The sequence below is a fragment of the Delphinapterus leucas genome, chromosome 20 (genome assembly GCF_059928025.1).
Source record: "Delphinapterus leucas isolate spDelLeu-1000000601 "Yukka" chromosome 20, BTC_Dleu_Yukka2, whole genome shotgun sequence".
NCBI lineage: Eukaryota > Metazoa > Chordata > Mammalia > Artiodactyla > Monodontidae > Delphinapterus > Delphinapterus leucas.
This window is the reverse complement of record NC_143148.1, coordinates 11,760,185-11,778,849: the sequence shown is the minus strand read 5'-3', so window position 1 is coordinate 11,778,849 and position 18,665 is coordinate 11,760,185. Positions and strand designations below refer to the sequence as shown.

General features: G+C 54.7%; 1 protein-coding gene across 8 annotated transcripts in view; it reads left to right on the top strand.

Annotated features, from left to right (window-relative positions):
- The window catches only part of POU2F2 (POU class 2 homeobox 2), a 78,397-nt gene extending 60,595 nt beyond the window's left edge, over window positions 1-17,802 (top strand). For 3 of the 8 annotated variants that reach the window (XM_089902777.1, XM_022585543.3, XM_089902776.1), the window contains 10 exons: window positions 6,278-6,383; window positions 6,474-6,565; window positions 8,903-9,064; window positions 9,368-9,509; window positions 9,600-9,748; window positions 9,827-10,003; window positions 11,257-11,323; window positions 12,474-12,675; window positions 12,810-12,883; window positions 13,137-17,802. In XM_089902777.1, coding sequence (XP_089758903.1) covers window positions 6,278-6,383; window positions 6,474-6,565; window positions 8,903-9,064; window positions 9,368-9,509; window positions 9,600-9,748; window positions 9,827-10,003; window positions 11,257-11,323; window positions 12,474-12,675; window positions 12,810-12,883; window positions 13,137-13,468 — 1,503 coding nt within the window. In that variant the 3' untranslated portion in view covers window positions 13,469-17,802. The remainder of the gene's footprint in view (window positions 1-6,277; window positions 6,384-6,473; window positions 6,566-8,902; window positions 9,065-9,367; window positions 9,510-9,599; window positions 9,749-9,826; window positions 10,004-11,256; window positions 11,324-12,473; window positions 12,676-12,809; window positions 12,884-13,136) is intronic. The other 5 variants (XM_022585548.3, XM_089902779.1, XM_022585547.3 and 2 more) reach the window with 3 other exon arrangements.
- Window positions 17,803-18,665: the final 863 nt, after the last annotated feature.

Genomic DNA, 18,665 nt, shown 5'->3' with positions numbered 1-18,665 from the left:
ACCGAGGCGGGAAACAAGTAGGAGTTTACCAGGTGGATGAGCTGGGGAAAGGGTTCCAGGCGTGGGACTGGTGAAGGCAAAGCGAGAGAGCAGGGCAGGCTTGGGGAGGTGAGGGGTGGGAGGCAGCAAAGGATGAGCCAGGAGCGGGTGTCAGTGGGGCCACAGCCACACTCTAGGCAGCTGAAGAGGAAAAGGGACTGTTTGGCTCAAATCACAGAAAAGGCCCAGCCTGGAACGTCAGGCCTGGCCCCAGGGATCTGTCTCCCTTTTCATTCTGGGTCGGGCATAATGGGTACCAGCACTTCAAGACTTGCAGCCACCCCACCCAGGGAGAAAAAACACACCCAGTGGCCAGGTTTGAGTCGTTGCTCCCAACTCCCGGGAGGGTGGGGTCAGCCCCACCTGGACTGCGTGACCTGAGAGTGGGGGAGGGCAGGTCCCCAAGAGGAGGAGATGGGTCCTGCTGCTGGAGCAGGGGCGGGGGATGCCAGGTCAGCTCAGCCGCCCACCTGGCACCACAGGCCCCAGAGTCCAGGAGCTGGGCCGGTCCAGAGGCATGCCAGTCACTCCAGGACTCCTGGGTTGGGATCTGCTGTTGCTCATCTGTCCTGAAATTTTAGCATGAGGTAGCATGGAATGTAATGTGCAATTGGCAGGTAGGTGTTTTTTTCTCCCTGTTGAATGGTTCTCTGCTCCACGGTGTTCTGCCCCAGTCGCCAGGACCTCGTGGGCTCCATGTGGCAGGGCCAACCTCTGGGGGACGGGGATACGTAGCAGATCCGACGCTAGAGACAGGCTACCTCTGTCCACCCCCCACCTCCAACCTTTAGAGCTTCCCCTAGTGGAGGGACTGGAATAATCATAGTCATTTATTCATTCAACTAATACTTATCGAGCACCTTGTGTATGCCAGGTGCTCATTCATGGCCCTGAAGGGACAGCTGTGAATGAGGCAGAGGTGGCTGTCCTTGAGGACATTATGTTCTAGTGGCGAGACAGTAAACAAGTAAACATATCAGCAAAACAAGACGGTTTTAGCATAAGTGTAATGAAGAAAATGACACAGGGCGCTGTCCTAGACCGAGGAAGCCACATTTTTTTTTTTTTTTCTTGCCTTGCTGCACGGCATAGGGGATGGAACCTGTGCCCCCTGCAGTAGAAGTGCAGTGCCTTAACCACTGGACCGCCAGGGAAGTCCCAAGGGAGGAAGCCACTTTTAATGGGGTGGTCAGGAAAAGTTTCACTGAGAAGGTGGCCTTTGAGAACCGAGACCTGAATGAGTCAGGCAATGAAGAAGGCAGTGGGAGAGATTAGGAAAGGGCAACAGCAAGTGCAAAGGTCCTGAGGTGGAAACCAGCTTGACTTGTTCAGGGTACAGGGGAAAGTGGAATGGCTGGGAGAGTGAGTGGGAGACAAATAACTGGTGAGGTGGGGAGGCAGGCAGGACTGGCTTTTGCAGGGCCTCATGGGCAAGATCAAGGAGTTTGGAATGTGTGCTGGGTATGATGGGAGGTTGTTGTTGGGGGTTCTAAGCTGGCGAGGGTCCCAACTGACCCTTTACAAAGCTCCCTCCAGCTGCTGTGGGGAGAATGGGCTAGAAGTAAGGAGTGGGAAGTCCTTGCAGGCATCGAGGTGGCGATGAGGGTGAAGGTGGGGTCCGGGATGCTATTTCGTGTGGATCCGATAGGTCAAGGGTGATTCCTGGGACTTTGGCTTCAGAAATTGGTGGTGGTGAGGTGGTTTCCTGAGCCGGGGGAGGCAGGGGAGGAACAGGGTGTTTTGGAGGGTGGGGCTGGGGAACCAGGAGTTTCACTTTGGACGTGGTAGTGTTCAAAGAGTCTATTAATCACCCAAGTGGGAGACATCAAATAGGCAGATGGATATTTGGGGCTGAAGCTCAGTGGAGGGTCTGGGCGGGAGCTGGAAGTTGTAAGTTTTCAGGAAGAGGATGGACTGGTGGGGCTGCCGCCCTCGAGAGCTCACGGGGTGACGTGAGGCTGATGTGAGGGTGCAGTGCTAGCAAATGCTGGTGTTGGAGGAGTAGGTTGTGATTTCCAAAATGCTTTGAGAATAATAATATTACTCAGGCCTCAAAACAACCCAGTGAAGAGTTAGACATTATTACTCCCATTTTATAGATGACAAAACTGAGCCCTGAGAGAAATGACTCAGTTAAAAAGGACTGCCATTTACGGAGGACCACTTCAGTGAACCAGGGATCAGACTAAACGTTCTACACCTGTTGTCTCATTTAATCCTTTAACAGCTCCATGAGGTAAGAATTATTGAGGTGTCACCTGAGGAAGTTGAGGCTTAAAGAGGGTAAGGAACTGCCCATGGTCTCACGGTGTGTAAGGGACAGAGTCAGGTGTCTGGCCATCTCCAGAGCCCAGGTGGTTCCAGGACACCGTGCATTGTCACCCTATACAGTAAGGCCCAGAGAGACAGCTGGCTTCCTCCAAGTCACACAGCAAGAAGCAGGCACGGGAATTCCCTGGCGGTCCAGTTGTTAAGGCTACGCACTTTCACTGCCAAGGGCCCGGGTTCAATCCCTGGTGGGGAACTAAGATCCCCAAAGATCCCACAAAACAAAAACAAAGAAAAAACAAAAAAGCAGGCACGATGGCCAGGACTCTAACCCTCACGGTTCTCAGCTGGAAGGGATCCTTGCACACCGAGGTGACCTTCCCACCCAGTGTGGGAACTCCCTCTGCACCATTCTGGGGGTGCAGTTTCACCCAGATGACCCCCAGGACGGTGCTCACTGCCTTCCTCCCTAGGCGGTCCCTTCTACAATCAATTGCAAGTAACTTACAGGGTCCCCAGACCCCATCCCTTCCCCACTCTGGACGTCACTCTAGGCTGTCCACGTCTTCGCAGCACGCAGTGTCCAGAACTGGTCAAAATTTGCCATATCAGAGACGGCAAGTGAGTGTCGATGTGCATGTCGACACCGTCCCCACTGGGGCTGCGGGAGTGTAGCGTGTGAGGCCAGTCATGGGGGAGAGGGGAGTCGGCCCTGCGCGCTGGAGTGAGGCAGCGCACCTGCACGGCTCTGGGGCCCCAGCGGCCTCTAGTTCCTGCTCAAGGCTGCCTTCTCCCCACCGGGTGGAACCAAGCCCAGTGGGTGATTACACTGCAGTTCACCCATATGAACCCATATGTGTCATATCAACCGTGTGTCTCAGTCTTTCTGCCCCCAGTCTGTGGCCCAGATCCCACCTGTGGCAAAGCACAGCCAGTCTGCCCCCAAACACCACCAGCCCTAAGGGTTACCTTATTCATTCACTGAAAATTCATGGATTGCCCGTTCTATGCCTGCACTGGGGCGGGGGAGTGAAGAGAATATAGCGATGAGCAAGAATTTCTCGCCCCTCTTCTCGGTTTTAATTGGCTGTGCTAGCTCTTCTCACGGGTTAGGGACAGAGTAGATGATCCACTACGGGGCCGGGGGTGGGGGGGGTGGGGCCTGCGAAGCGCTGGCATCCCTCCGCCTACTCCAATTTCTCCACACTGTCTCCGTCCTAACACGCCCCCAAGTGGCTTCAGCTGGTGTGCCGATTCAGATGGCTCTAGGTTGTGGAGAAATGGCGCCTTCTACTGGCTAACCCCAGTCTTCTTTGTTTGTTTGTTTGCGTTGGGTCTTCGTTGCTGCGCGCGGGCTTTCTCTAGTTGTGGCGATAGGGGACTACTCTTTGTTGTGGTGCGCGGGCTTCTCATTGCGGTGGCTTCTTTTGTTGCAGAGCTCGGGCTGTAGGCGCGCGGGCTTCAGTAGTTGCGGCATGCGGGCTCAGTACTTCTGACTCATGGGCTTAGTTGCTCCGCGGCATGTGGGATCTTCCCCGACCAGGGCTCGAACCCGTTCTCCTGCATTGGCAGGCGGAGTCTTATCCACTGCGCCACCAGGGAAGTCCCTAACCCCAGTCTTGAGGCAGCTCACTGTTCACCCAGAATCTTCTCTCTTTCTCTCCTTCTTGAATTCCTTTGGTCAACCAGCGTTTGGGGATCATCCACCACGCCCAGGCACCTTTCTGCATGAGGGTTACAGTGAGGAATCAGGCAAACAAATCTGTACCCTCGTGGAGCTGGCACCAACCCTTTTTGAGGAGACAGACAGGAAGCTGCTATTGCTACGAGGGAAGGAAAAGAACATATTGTAAGAGAGCGACTAGGGGGAAAAAATCTCCGTGGCAGAGCAGGTGGCCAGAGGAAGCCTCTCTGAGGAAGGGGCATTTGATAACGGCTTAAATGATGATGAGGGGCCAGTCATGTGCAGATCAAGAGCGGCAGGGTGGGGGGAATAGCACGTGCAAAGGCCCTGAGGTGGGGATTTCTTTCTGGGTTCAGTGGCAGGAGGGAGACCAGTGTGGCTGGATGAGTTAGGGGGTGAGAGAGTCGTGGGAGGTGAGGAAGGCCAGGTCATGCAGGGCCATGGCAAGGAGCTGGATGTGCAATCGATATTACAAATTTGATGAAAAGGGACTTCCCTGGCGGTCCAGTGGTTAGGACTCCACGCTTTCACTGCCAGGGCCCAGGTTCAATCCCTGGTTGGGGAGCTGAGATCCTGCAAGCCACCTCACAGCCAGAAAAAGAAGAAGAAGAAGACAAAATTATAAAACAAGATTAGGTATGGGGGTCTTGGAAGGGTCCACCGTAAATGGCAGGCCTTGAAGCCCCGGCTTCACTCACTGCCCAGGGTCAATCCAAGTGCGGAAGAGAAATAGCCAGGGAGGCCTTCTTGGGTGGGTGGGGAGGGTCTCAAAAGGGAAGGCAGAGTGGATGCAGTTTCAAAGGATATAGCGTAGGATGTCAAACTCCTTAAACTGTGTTCCTAGATGATTGGCAGCTAGAGTGAGAAAGCTGAGAGGTCAGGGAGCATCTGGGGACTCTGTCCACTTGCTAAAGCACACGGAGAAAGCAGAGGCCTTTGCAGGTGGACAGGGAACAGCCTGGAACTCTTGCAAGACGAGTGGTTGGAAAAGCAGGGATGCTGGGCATAAGTGACTGCTCAACCGGGCGAGTGGGGGTGGGACACCTGGGTATTTATTCCTTTATTTGGACAAGGTAAATGTTCAAAATTCAAGAGGTACAGAAGGGTTTATAGCGTTGCCAGTTTCTGGTATCGTTTTTTAAGTATAATCTATGCATACCCAAGCAGGTACCAGGGTATATATATATATATATATTTTAACACAAACAGTAGCACATCATACCCACTGTTTTTCCTCTTGAGCTCTCCATTCTACAGGACATATTGAAGATTGTTCCATATCAGGACAAAGAGTGTCCTCGATCTTTTTGATGAACACATAATATTCTGTCATGAAGATCTACCCTAATCCATTCACCCATCCCCCACTGCTACACATTCAGCTTGTTTCCACTCTTTTGCTAAAACACTGCTTGCTACTGGGAGTATCCTTCTAGTGAGGACATTCTGCACAAGTGCAAGTATATCCCTAAGATAAATTCCTAGAAGTGGAATGGCTGAGTCAAAGGATATGTGTACACTGGTAATTTAATAGACGTTGCCGGATTACCCTCTCACCAGCGATGTGCAAGAATTTTTGTTTCCCCTCACGCCCCAACACAGTGTGTCATGCACTGTCATTAGGTAAAACTAGTATCTCAGTGCAGCTGTAGTGCGTCTGTCTCCAAATTTCCCCGTATTATATGGACACTAGTCGTACCGGATTAGGTCCTGCCCTAATATGACCTCATGTTAACGTGACCATCTGCAAAGACTCTATCTCCAGATGACGTCACACTCTGGGGTTCTAGGGGATGGTTATGATTCCAACATATCTTTTTTTTTTGGTGGTGGGTGGGGCGGAACACAATCCAACTCATAAGAGTGCCAGAGAGTTTTCCAAAGTCTCTGTACCAATTTAATAAGCCGCTAGGGGCTGGAGTATTTTAAAGCTATTCCCAGACATGATGTAATTTGCCCTGGGAGTGTTTTAAAAGGAAGACTTGGTCTGATTTACATTTTTAAACGATCCTATTTGTTCTGTGGGAATATAGGACAAGGCAAATATTTCATCAAGAAAGAAAAGGTAAATAAAGAGCAAGCCCTCCTGTGATGACCCATGTAGGATAGGATGCTCCGGCCTCCTGGATGCCCTTAGCTCAGGGCTGCACCCAGTGACCCATGCTCCATCCCTCTATGCCTTATGCCAGCCTGCCCTGTGGCGCACCCCTCGGGGCTCAGGCGATGCAGAGGGAAGAGCCGGGCCAGGACTCAGGCTGTTGTTCTGTCCACCCCCCTCCCTGTCAGGACATCCAGCAGCTCCTCCAGCTCCAGCAGCTGGTGCTTGTGCCGGGTCACCACCTCCAGCCACCTGCTCAGTTCCTGCTGCCGCAGGCCCAGCAGAGTCAGCCAGGTAAGGCCCTCACCCCGGATGGCCTCCCCAACGCCTCCACAGAACTTTCTCTGCCCCCCTCACCCTGTGCGATCCCTCTTGTCCCCCCAGGCCTGCTACCGACGCCAAATCTATTCCAGCTACCTCAGCAAACCCAGGGAGCTCTTCTGACCTCCCAGCCCCGGGCAGGGCTGCCCACACAGGTGAGTGGTCCACTGAGTGCATCAGGCTGTGGCCAGATGGCGTGGAGTGGTGGTCAGTGAGGGTCTCCTCTCCATTTGCTCCCCCCCCACCAGCCACAGGGGCCAAGATAGGAGTCAGGAGCCCTGGGGCCCAGCGCTGCTCTGCTACTAATTTGCTGTGGGACCCCAGGCAAGCCACTTTCCCTGTCTGAGTCAGCTTCCTCCTCCACGGAATGAGGGGAGTCAGCCAGACCAGTGGCTCTTAACCCTTGCAGGCACATGGACTCCTTTGAGAATCTGATGGATTATTTGAATCTGACCCCCACTGCCCCAAAATGCACGTGTGCACAAACACAAAACTTCAGGGGGTTCACAGGCCTTTAGGGCATGAATGCCTCAGATCTCTTCCAGCACTCCAAATGGGGGGCGTTCCCTGAGGGTCTGTTGGGTACTAGTTCGTGTCCCCTTCCCAGACCAGAGACTGCAAACAAGGGCCCACACTCATTTAAAAATTGAGTTAGTTGTCAACAAAATTCCCGGAAAACACCAGATTCCCAGCTTCTTTTGACAAGCCAGAAGCTCTGGGAAGGCTGGATCTGCGTACACATGGCGTGAGCTCAGGCCCCCTCCTGGAAGGCGTGAGTTCTTCAGGCTGCCTTGGTGTCCTCCTGCCTGGTCCCCACGGCTTTTCTTGAAGTTTGCTGCCTGGGTTCTAAACTTTTTTTTTTTTTCTTTTTTCCTGGCCGCGCCTTGGGTCTTGAGGGATCTTAGTTCCCCAACCAGGGATCAAACTCACGCCCCCTGCAGTAGAAGTGTGGAGTCCTAACCCCGGACCACCAGGGAATTCCCACTGGGTCCTAAACTTTAATAATAATTTTTCATGATTATGGATTTTAAAGTTCCCTCCTACCTATTTTTTAAAACAGCCCTTTTAAAAAATATATGGGGGGCTTCCCTGGTGGCGCAATGGTTGAGAGTCCGCCTGCCGATGCAGGGGACACGGGTTCGTGCCCCGGTCCGGGAGGATCCCACATGCCGCGGAGCGGCTGGGCCCGTGAGCCATGGCCGCTGAGCCCGCGCGTCCGGAGCCTGTGCTCCACAACGGGAGAGGACACAACAGTGAGAGGCCCGCGTACCGCAAAAAAATAAATAAAATAAAAATTTAAAAATATATGAACTGTTTCAAAAAACCCAAAAAGTTAATTAATTAATTAATTAATTTTTGGCTGCATTGGGTCTTCACTGCTGTGCGCAAGGCTACTCTTAAGTTGCGGTGCACGGGCTTCTCATTGCGGTGGCTTCTCTTGTTGCGGAGCATGGGCTCTAGGCGCGCGGGCTTCAGTAGTCGTGGCACGTGGGCTCAGTAGTTGTGACTCACGGGCTTAGTTGCTCCACGGCATGTGGTATCTTCCCGGACCAGGGCTCGAACCTGAGTCCCCTGCATTGGCAGGCGGATTCTTAACCACTGCGCCACCAGGGAAGTCCGCAAAACCTGTCTTGGCCTGATGCCAGGCGGCATGTGACTTTTCTTTATCCCTCTTGTGTGGTACTTGTGCTTTGCTGACAGCTGTTGATATGTCCGAATATGGGGTGATGCCTTGACCCTAATGGTGGAGGTTCACATTATGTATGATATATGCCCCATGTAGGCTTTCTAAAATCTGAAAAAATTCTGAATTCCAAAACACATCTGGTCCCAGGGTTTTGGATAACGGATCAAGGACTTGTGCGTCCAACATCCCTGTACCCACCACCTACTTAGATGTTTTATTTTTAGGGAAATGAAGCATTCCAGAGAGAACTGTTGCTTCCTTGTAAATTTCCCCAGTCACCCTCCTTGTCTATTTTTAAAAATACTTTTACTTTATTTGCAGCCTACATACTTTTAACCCGATTCTCCCAACAACCCCATGGGGTAGGTAGAGTAGCCATGATTGTTCCCATTCTGCAGAGGGGGAAACTGAGGCCCAGGGAGATTAAGAAACTTGCCTGAGTTACCCAGCAATTCGGTAGCAGAGCTGATCCTTGATTCCCTGCCTGAGAGGAGGCTAAAACCACCAACCCCTCCCCCAGCTTCAGGGAAAGAGCCTTTGGTGAAAGGAGATGGCTGCTCCTTATGAAGCCTGCAGACTGGGAGGAATGTGCAGAGAGTTTCAGGCAGTGAGCGGGCCCTTGTGGGGCAGCAGAATGTCACCTTGATTGGCAATGAGTGTGGAGGGGCCACCTGGGGGTGGGTGGAGGGGAGCCTGCAGGAAGAGGCTGGACGGCAGGGAGGGAGGGAGGGGGGACTGCGCAGCCAATGCTGAGCCCCGTCCTGGTCCTCGGTCCTGCATCCCACCCACCTGCCCACCCCACCAGGCCGTGACCCGCCCCACGCTGCCCGACCCGCACCTCTCGCACCCGCAGCCCCCCAAATGCTTGGAGCCACCATCCCATCCAGAGGAGCCCAGTGACCTGGAGGAGCTGGAGCAGTTCGCTCGCACCTTCAAGCAACGCCGCATTAAGCTGGGCTTCACGCAGGTCTGGGGCCACCCGGCAGGACAGGCGGTGGGCGTGGGGTGACAGGGCGGTGTGACCAGCTGGTGGCCGGGGTGTTGGGCCCTAGTCATCTAGTGGGCGGGGTAGAGAGCGTAGCCATATGGTAGGCGGGGTGAGGGGCGTGACCGGCAGGTGGGCAGGGGAGGGAGCGTAGCTGCCTAGTGGGCGGGGTGAAGGGGGGCATAGTCACCTGGTGGGCGGGGTGGGGGTGTGGCCAGATGGTGGGCGGGGCTGAGCCCTTTGCCCGGCTCTGAACGCAGCCCCATCCCTGCCCCACTGGCCCAGGGTGACGTGGGTCTGGCCATGGGCAAGCTCTACGGCAACGACTTCAGCCAGACGACCATCTCCCGCTTCGAGGCCCTCAACCTGAGCTTCAAGAACATGTGCAAACTCAAGCCTCTCCTGGAGAAGTGGCTCAACGACGCAGGTGGGACTTGGGCTGGGGGCTCCCGGGCGGGCTGCGGGCGGCGGGCCGGGGGAAGCGCCCTCTCATGACCCCGTCTCCTCCCGGACACAGAGACTATGTCTGTGGACTCAAGCCTGCCCAGTCCCAACCAGCTGAGCAGTCCCAGCCTGGGTTTCGACGGGCTCCCCGGCCGGAGACGCAAGAAGAGGACCAGCATCGAGACAAACGTCCGCTTCGCCTTAGAGAAGAGTTTTCTAGCGGTGAGGCCCCACCCTCCCGGGCGGCCCCGACGGCGGGCGGGAGGAGGGGCCCCGGGCTAACGAGCCCTCTGCCCGCAGAACCAGAAGCCTACCTCAGAGGAGATCCTGCTGATCGCAGAGCAGCTGCACATGGAGAAGGAGGTGATCCGCGTCTGGTTCTGCAACCGGCGCCAGAAGGAAAAACGCATCAACCCCTGCAGCGCGGCCCCCATGCTGCCCAGCCCGGGCAAGCCGGCCAGCTACAGCCCCCATCTGGTACCAAGAGCCCCTCGAGGGGGGGGGCCACAAAGCTCTGGCACACCCTCGCCCCCTGGCAGGCACCTCGTGTGAAGCACAACCTACCCGGTTGGCCACAGTTCCTAGAACAGAGGCAGGGAGAGTCACCCTTGGGAACAGGCTGTCACAGGGGTGGGGCACAGTCACACAGAGAAACACCGTTTCCAGGGAACTGTGGTCTTACATGGGGGATACAAGCACCCACCGACACACGCTGACGTAGCCAAACACAGAGTTATCACAGGATGTAGCCACACGGGGATGGACACTAGGTAAAGGATACAGGCATCCCCCCTCACACAGGTTCACGACCACACAGACGCTGGCAGGGAGATCATTATACCCCTGGGTGTGCACTCAGGTCCACAGCCTGCTCGAGATCAGACACACTGGGACATCCCTTTATTCCATCTAGTGTGGAAAGGGTTGTGACACTACAGAGAGCAGCAAGGAGCCCAGAGGAGCCCCCTTCCCCAATGACGTAAAGGGAGGGATCATCTAAGCTGAGTCATAAGGACAAGAGAGAGTTAGTCACGTGAAGGACAGGCAAAGGGATCTATGTGCATGAAGGCCTAGAAGCCAGAGTGCCGAGCCCAATTTGAGGAACTCCAGTGCGGTTTAGAGCTGGAATGATTATTTATGAATGAGTATGGGGGTAGGGTGGGGGATGGGCAGGGGCCAGACACCAAGTCAAATGCTGAAGGAGCTTGAACTTGAACCGTAGGCAGTGAGGCGCTAAGGATGAGTTTTGAGCCCGGGAGGGACTGGGTCACACTTAGAGTGAGGCTTCTGGGGTTGATGGAGGATGAGACTGGAGGCAGGGAGGCTAAGAAGGAGGCTGGTGGGTGGTCCCAGAAAATCAAGCAGTATAACGTATCAACACTGTGATGCAGAGACACACCTTATCCTCATAACCCACCCCACCCCCTAGCCTCACAAGCACGTGTGCTTGCGCGCTCTCACATATACACACACACATACTTCAGACCTGCAACTGGACAGTGTCAGAGGAGAGGCAGGGAACGACTGCCTCCTGTCTGTGACCCGGGATCACCTAGGGTAAACGTGACGAAAGCTGATGGAAAGCGCTTGGCATGATACAAACAGCCTTGCAGCCAGAGCCCCCTTTCTCCGTCTTGGAGGCAGAGGTGCGGGGGTTGTAACCACAGCGAGCACCATGGGAGCTGCGGGAAGACAGTGGCCTAACCATGCCTTCTTTCCTCTCTCCCCAGGTCACGCCCCAAGGGGGCGCCGGGACCCTGCCGTTGTCCCAAGCTTCCAGCAGTCTGAGCACAACAGGTCAGGGAGGGTAGAGGATGGTGAGGGGGATGGGAAGAACACAGCGCAGGCCCGAGCGCAAGGTTCTCAAGCGGTTCAGGGCACCCCTAGGCCTCAAGGCTGAGCCTGGAGGTCGGGGGGGCGGGGCGGGGAAGGGGAGAGGGCAGCCTCACCCCTCCGTGCCAGAGCAGCTCAGGCTTCATCTTCTCCACGATTTCATGTGAGAAAAGCACGGGGTTGATAAAGGTGATGTATTTGGGTTCTCTTTCTGGCATTTATGAACTGTGTGAACTCCAGAAGTGACCTTACTTCTCTGAGCCTCAGTTATAAAATTATTGTGAATATAACATACATACAGAAGCTATATCCATGAATATATACACAGAAGAGTGTGTACGTGTGTGTGTGTGTGTACACACACACACACACACACTCACACACACTTTTGTACCCAAAGCCCTCCTTTGCCCCTTCCTGGGGTAGGGCATGTATAACACCATATGTAAGAATAATATAAAAACAGACGCCACATTTCCCCTCCCCAGGTTAAGAAATAATAAGTGGAAGTTTATAAAGTAATAAGGGTGTGCCTGGCACTGGTCTAAACTCTTTATAAAGAATATTGACCCACTTAATCTTCACACCCATTTTATAAGATAGGTTCCATTATCTGCCCCATTTTCCAGATGAGGGAACTGAAGGTCAGAGAGATGAAGGTGCTCACCTGAAGGCGCAGCTGGGACGTCACAGGGCCGGGAATTGCTGTCCCGGGTGTCTGGTCTCAGTCTGGGCTCAGAGCCCTCTCAGCCTCAGTGTGCACGGCCACACGCCCGTGCCTGGCCTCTAGAGGGAGCCATAGGGCTCTGTCTTCTGGGAACCCTTGGTTCTTTGTACAGAGGGGCCCGGAGGGGAGATTCAGGGCTGGATAAGCAGGGTGTGAGCACGCTCCTGGCATAGGGCACAGGCTCGGTGGGAGGCAGCTGCTCTTACTGCGATTACTGTCACCGTGGCAAAGGCACAAAGAAATGGCTGTGAGAAGAAAGGGCAGGAGGCCTAAGCGTGTTCTGACTGAGGAGATGCCGCGGGACGGGGCGGGGAAGACAGCAGGCGTCGACCTCAGTGGAGGACGAGTGGAAGCTGAAGTCTCCATCTCTCTGTCTCTCTCTGGCAGTTACTACCTTATCCTCAGCTGTGGGGACCCTCCACCCCAGCCGGACAGCTGGAGGGGGTGGGGCCGGGGGCGGGGCCGCGCCCTCCCTCAATTCCATCCCCTCTGTCACTCCCCCACCCCCGGCCACCACCAACAGCACAAATCCCAGCCCTCAAGGCAGCCACTCGGCTATCGGCTTGTCGGGCCTGAACCCCGGCACGGGGTAAGTGGGCAGCTGCAGGTAGGAGGCTGTGGGGAGAAGCAGGGCCGCTGCTGCTTCCAGGGTGGGGAGCTGCGCCCCCAGTTCTGTGGGAGGGTCTCTGCCCCCCGCTAATGCCTCTGCTTTGCCTCTTGCAGAAGCACAATGGTGGGGTTGAGCTCCGGGCTGAGTCCAGCCCTCATGAGCAACAACCCTTTGGCCACTATCCAAGGTGCGTGCTGCCGCATGTCACTCCCATCGCCACCAGCCCTGTCCCCCAGGGCCTCGAGCCCCCATCCCATTCCTGCTCCAGCCATGCCATCCTGCCCCTGCACACTGCATCGCTCGCCTCTTCATACCCATCTCACCTTTGGGGAAGGTGTGAGGGGTGCTGATGGGGGTCCATGGGTCAGACGGGAAGATGGGGCACTGCGGGTGGGACGCTGGAAGGCGCCCCCAGCCCAGCCTCTCTCTCTCCCCGCCAGCCCTGGCCTCTGGTGGAACCCTGCCCCTTACCAGCCTTGACAGCAGCGGGAACCTGGTGCTGGGGGCGGCTGGCGCGGCCCCAGGGAGTCCGGGCCTGGTGACCTCGTCACTCTTCTTGAACCACGCCGGGCTGCCCCTGCTCAGCGCCCCACCTGGTGTGGGCCTGGTCTCGGCAGCCGCGGCGGCCGTGGCGGCCTCCATCTCCAGCAAGTCTCCTGGCCTCTCCTCGTCCTCGTCCTCGTCCTCGTCGTCCTCCTCCACTTGCAGTGAGGCGGCAGCACAGACCCCTGGAGGCCCAGGGGGGCCCGAGGTAGGGTCCAAGCCTGAGTGAGGGCCCGCCACGCCTCCCCTCCTCCTCCTCTGACCCCCGCCTCCGTCCCCCACCTGGGAAGAGGGCGAGGAGGCCATTGGTGGGGATGCAGAGGGTCCTCGGAGCAGGAGTGACGAGGGAGGAAAGACCAAAAAACAAGAAACAAAAAAACAACCAACCAAAAAGAAAGAAAGAAAGAAAGAAAAGAAAGAAAGAAAGGAAACCAACCAACAGAAAAAAGAAAACCAAAAATAATCACGAAGAAACCAGCTGCCCCAAAGGAACAAGAGGTGAAAAACAAACATTAAAAAAAAAAAAAAGAAAACCAAAAACAAACAAAAAATCCCTCACCAAACCGAACAAACCAAAAACCAGTCTCGAGCCAGACCTCAGCGTGCTCACCCTCACTGCTACGACACCAAATAAGAAGCCCAGCCAGGGGCGGAGAAGCCTCGGCAGGGCGGACACGCGGGCCCCCGGCTGCGGGGCGAAGCCTCCCGCTGCGTGCGGCGTGGGCAGAGAAGGAAAAAGAGAATGTGCCAGCCTCCCAGCCGCAGCCCCCAGTCCTGGGCCAGCCAAGGCAGGGAGGGCACAGCCTGGGGCTGATGGGGTGGGCTCAGAACCACCCGCCAAATATTCCTTTCCAGAAGGTGAAAGAGAAAGGGCCTGAACAACTTTACACCAAATATTCAGTAGCTTCATCCAAAGGATGTACAGAATTTTTAGCGTTGTGCTCAACAGAATGTGTCCCTGTCATGCGTCCCCCCTCTCCCCTGGCCCCCAGCTCTCCCTGCCTGGGCAGGGGGGGGGTCTCGCTTTAACCTCCTCCCTCCCCCAGCCAGGGGAGAGTTCAGGGGAAGGCCTGGGCTGACTTTTCACCCCTTGTACCTCCCCCTTTTTCCCTTTGAAGGGTGGGCTAGGCCGTTTTGCCAAGTTCTAGCTCTCACATGTCCCCCGTCAACCCTGTCACCCTCCTCTGCTCTGGAATCTCCCCCCATCCCTAGTCCGAGGGAAGGTGGAAGCTTCAGGCAAGAGAGGATGAGGTGAGGGCTTTCAAGTTGTCTTTTTTTCTATCCTCGTCTGTCAGTTTCCCTGAAAAAAAAAAAAAATTCATATTCCAGTGCCTATCCGTGGGATCCTTCACGTTCTTTGACATTGACCAGAAACCAAAAAGATAACTCACCTCGCTCTTCCCACCCTGTGCCCCTCCGATACTGGCAGATGCCTCTTCCTCTCCCCTCACACACATGCACACACGCACGCACCCCAGTGGTGGGGTTCCTCGAGGTGGCGTCCCCATCAGGGTCCGTGTGGCGGGGACAGTGCCGTGACCTGTGGCCCCCATCCGAGAGGGCGCTGTGGTGGCCACCACTCCCACAAGACCTCCCTCAAGTCTCGGCTGGACCCTGTGTTTGCCCAGCGCTGGACCCATCTCGACGGACAGAGGAGAGACGCTGCTGGGAGCCACGTTGCCCTCCTGCTGTTGTGGAGGCCAACAAAGTTCTGAACCAAAAAAACAAAAACAAAAAACCAAACAATAAATTAAAACTAGAAAAAAAAAAAGAATTTATAGATATATATATATTTAAGGGAAAGAAGACGAGGACTCTTCAAAGGATACGAAGGAGCCGCGAGGGGGAGCCAAGCCCCTGCACCAGTGGTCCAGGCCCTTGGTCCCCGAGGCGGATGGAAGGACGGATGCTTCTTTCTCTTCACAAATACCTCATGGACGTCGTCTTCGGGAAAGCCGGACGGGGGCGGCTGGGGCAGGGCCTGTCCCTCAGCCAGGGCGGATGGAAGCGGGTGGGCAGGGCTGAGAGAGGGTGTCAGGGACAGGGGTGAAGAGCCCCGAGCTCCCCGCCCCCCCAATCAACTGAAAAAGCTTTAAAAAAAAAAACAAAACAGGAAAAAGAATAAGAAAGCAAAAAAGAATGGACGAAGGAAAACTAACAAACTTTCGGGTGGTTTGATTCCTCCTTTGAGTTCTTCTTCTGTTCTCTTGGTCTGTCTCTCCCTCTTCCTTCCCTCCGCTTTCACCTCTCTTAATCTCCTTCTTTCTGTGTCTCTCCTCAAACCAAAGTGTTGCTGTGAAGGACGCGAGCCATTGAAATCAGAGTGGCCCCCGCCCCTCGCCGGGCAGGAGCAGAGGGAGGGGAGAGCCCCGGGAGATGGGCAGTGCCGTCGGACACTACCGAGGAGAGGCAGACAGAGCCTCGGACACCACCCCAGGCCCCGAGGCCTCAGCGTTCTCTCTCTTTCTTGCCTCCTTTCTCCCACTCGGGAAATGAAACTGTTGGGCTGGGACATGGAGGCAGCAGAGGCTCAGCTGTTTCAGGGGTCTCGGGGTGCCTTGTCTGGGCAGTGGTGGAGTGGCTGCCCCTCCCACCCTGGCACCGATGGGGCCTGGCCTGCCGTCGACCCATCCTCGCCAGAATGTAAGCATCTCCGCTGAACCGGCTCCCTGCCCTTACCCTACCTCTGACTTTGTCCTTTTTTATTTCCTGAAGAGAAGGGACTGGCTAGAGGGCCTGGGCCCCAGCCCAAGGGTGGAGAGGGGGCCAAGGGCTCCTGAACAGATAGGAAGGACATTTGAGCAGAGCCAAGTGAAAGGAATTACAACCAAAAACCCCTCTGAGAAGACAGGCAGCATGGAAGGCATGGTGGAGATGACTCAAACAAAAACTATGATTCTAGACCAAAAAAAAGGAAAAAAAGAAAAAAAAAAAAAAAGAAAGAAAAAAAGAAAAAAAAAGAAAAAAGAAAAAGAAAAAAAAAAAAGGAAAGAAAATCCAGGACTCACCACCACCCACTTCATCCTGCTTCCTCTCCATCAAGTCCTGCCACCTGGGACCTTCCTCCACCCCAGTGTGGGAGGAGCGGGGCAGAGGGGAGAGGAGGAAGCAGGGGGCAGGGATGGGGCTGATGCCCTGACATTGGTGGAGGGACCCCTGTGCAGCCGGGGTGGTGGGGACCCTCCCCGTCCGACCCCCATAACTGGGAAAAGAAAAACAAGAAAAAAAGAAAATTCCTGGAAGGGGGAAAAATAACCAAATCCCAAGCTTTAACTACAGCTGTGAAACCAAATATTGGGAAGGGGGTGGGAGGGAGGGAGGGGCAAGTGCGCCCCAGGTCTCCCCCCTGGGCCCCCTCCCCCGAGGACTCGAGATAAGGCACCAAATACCTCACAGAACTTTAATGTTAAAAAATGGAAACCAAATATCGTTGGCTGGGGGCCAGCCAGGGCAAGGGGCCGGGGGCCTGAGGGAGCCAGGGTTGGGAAGGTGATGGGGGAATTCATGCCCCCAACCCCCTCTGCCCCTTTCACTCCAGTCCCCCACCCCGTCTCGACTCCGGGAAACAAAACTATCTCATCGTTTTTATTTTGTGGTCTGTACAGAGCCTGTGTCCGTGTGTCTGTGTGCGAGCGAGAGAGTTGGGGGGCTGGGGAACTTTACGTGGGGTTGGGGAAGGAGACCCCAGGCTGGGTTCTGGGCTAGGTGAGATGTCTGAGGTGGGGGGCCAGGGGCCTGGGCTAGAAAGGACGATGAATGGGTTGGAGAAAGTGGAAGCCCTCTGAATTTCTCCTCCCCAACCCTGACCTCCTACTGGAGGGAGGGACAGAGACTGGGTCTACCTAATGGTGGGCCTTTTAATTGTGCCAAAAAAAAAAAAAAAAAAAAATGCCAGTAACTAAAACACCTCTCTCTGTTCTCTTCTGGGAGGGTGGGGGTGGAAGTGGGAGGGAGGGCTGGGGGAGGGTAAGTAGGGGTCAGTGGAGATGAGGAACCCAAGCCTCCGTATGGATTGGGGCTAAGATCAGAAGGGGTAGTAAGGCTGTGAGTTTCCCGCACATCTCCTCCCTGGGGAAGGCCAAGAGAGGGTCTCCAAGCCCTGCACCCTGGGAAGATGGGGTAAGGGACTAGCCACGTAGTGGGGGACCTCTTGAACTGGCTAGATTTCCCCCCCTACCCAAATCCCAGGGTGCCTCTCTCTCCCTTTAGCCCAGGGTAGGGGGAACTGAGTGAGAGAGAGAGTGAGACAGACTGAGCAAGATTGAGACACGCGGGCCCCCACTGGCCTCTGAGTGGGAAAGGCAAGTGCGAGAGATAAAGGCCTCCAAGAGAAAAAAGAAACAAACCAAAGATTTAACCATTAAAAAAAAAAAAAACCCACAGACAACTCCGCTACCTTTTTATATGTTGGAAAAAAAAGTGAAAAAAATTAAAAAATAAAAATTAAAAAAAATACACAAAAACTCCAAGCCGCAGTTCCTTCATGCGGTTTGAACTTTGACCTCAGCAGTCTCCAAAGCAAGATGACGATGAGAAAGGTGAACAAGAAAAAGAAAAAATAATGTATATTTTTAAGTATTTGTCCTTGAGATGTTAACTCCTTGTTAAACAAACACAAAAAGGAGAGAAAAATCCAGAGAGAATTGTTGCTGGGACGGAGACAACTATTTACTATGTCTGTGACCCCTCCCCTCTGCCTCACCGTCCTCTCCTCTTCCCTTTCCTCTATCCCTGCTGCCCCTCCCCCAGCCTGTCCCCCAAGCCCAGGGGCTCAGTATTTATTTATTTATATAATTGCAGGGTGACTGGGGTCCTCTCTCGACAACTTGTAGAGAGGTCCTTTGAATCATGGTAGGGTGGGGAAGGGGCAAGGAGTCTTTGGGGAAAAGCAGGGGCCTGATCTTTGGTCAGTTCCTCTCTGCTAGCTCCTTTCTGGCTTCTTATCCCACTGCTGCCACCATCTCCTCCCAAATCCAAGGCTGCACTAGGGCAAGGTGACGATCCCACCTTGTAAAGATCCGATTGGCTTGGCCCTTTTTGGGGTGGGTGTCTCTCACCTACTCATTTGAAAGACCAGGTTGGAATGGGGATGGGAAGAGGTGGCAAGTAGTGAGTAAGGGAGACCAAGAAGTGGCATCTGGAAATTGAGTAGGCCCTGGAGGAGACCTGCCTCTCCTCCATTCTCAACAAGTTAGCCCCCCTTTCAGTTCTGTTTGACCCCTGTGTTGGTAGCCCCTCCCTTCCCATCCTGTAGCCCCTCCCTGTCTTCTCGTGGTAGCGGGTTAGCGTTTCAGTGTTCTCAGCTCCAATCTGCTTGTTCATTGTACAATGTGCTTCTTTTAAGGCCCCATTTTTGTAACTTGAGTGTGTCATTCATCTGAACAACATCAAAAAATAAAAAATTAAAAACTGTACAGAGAGAAATA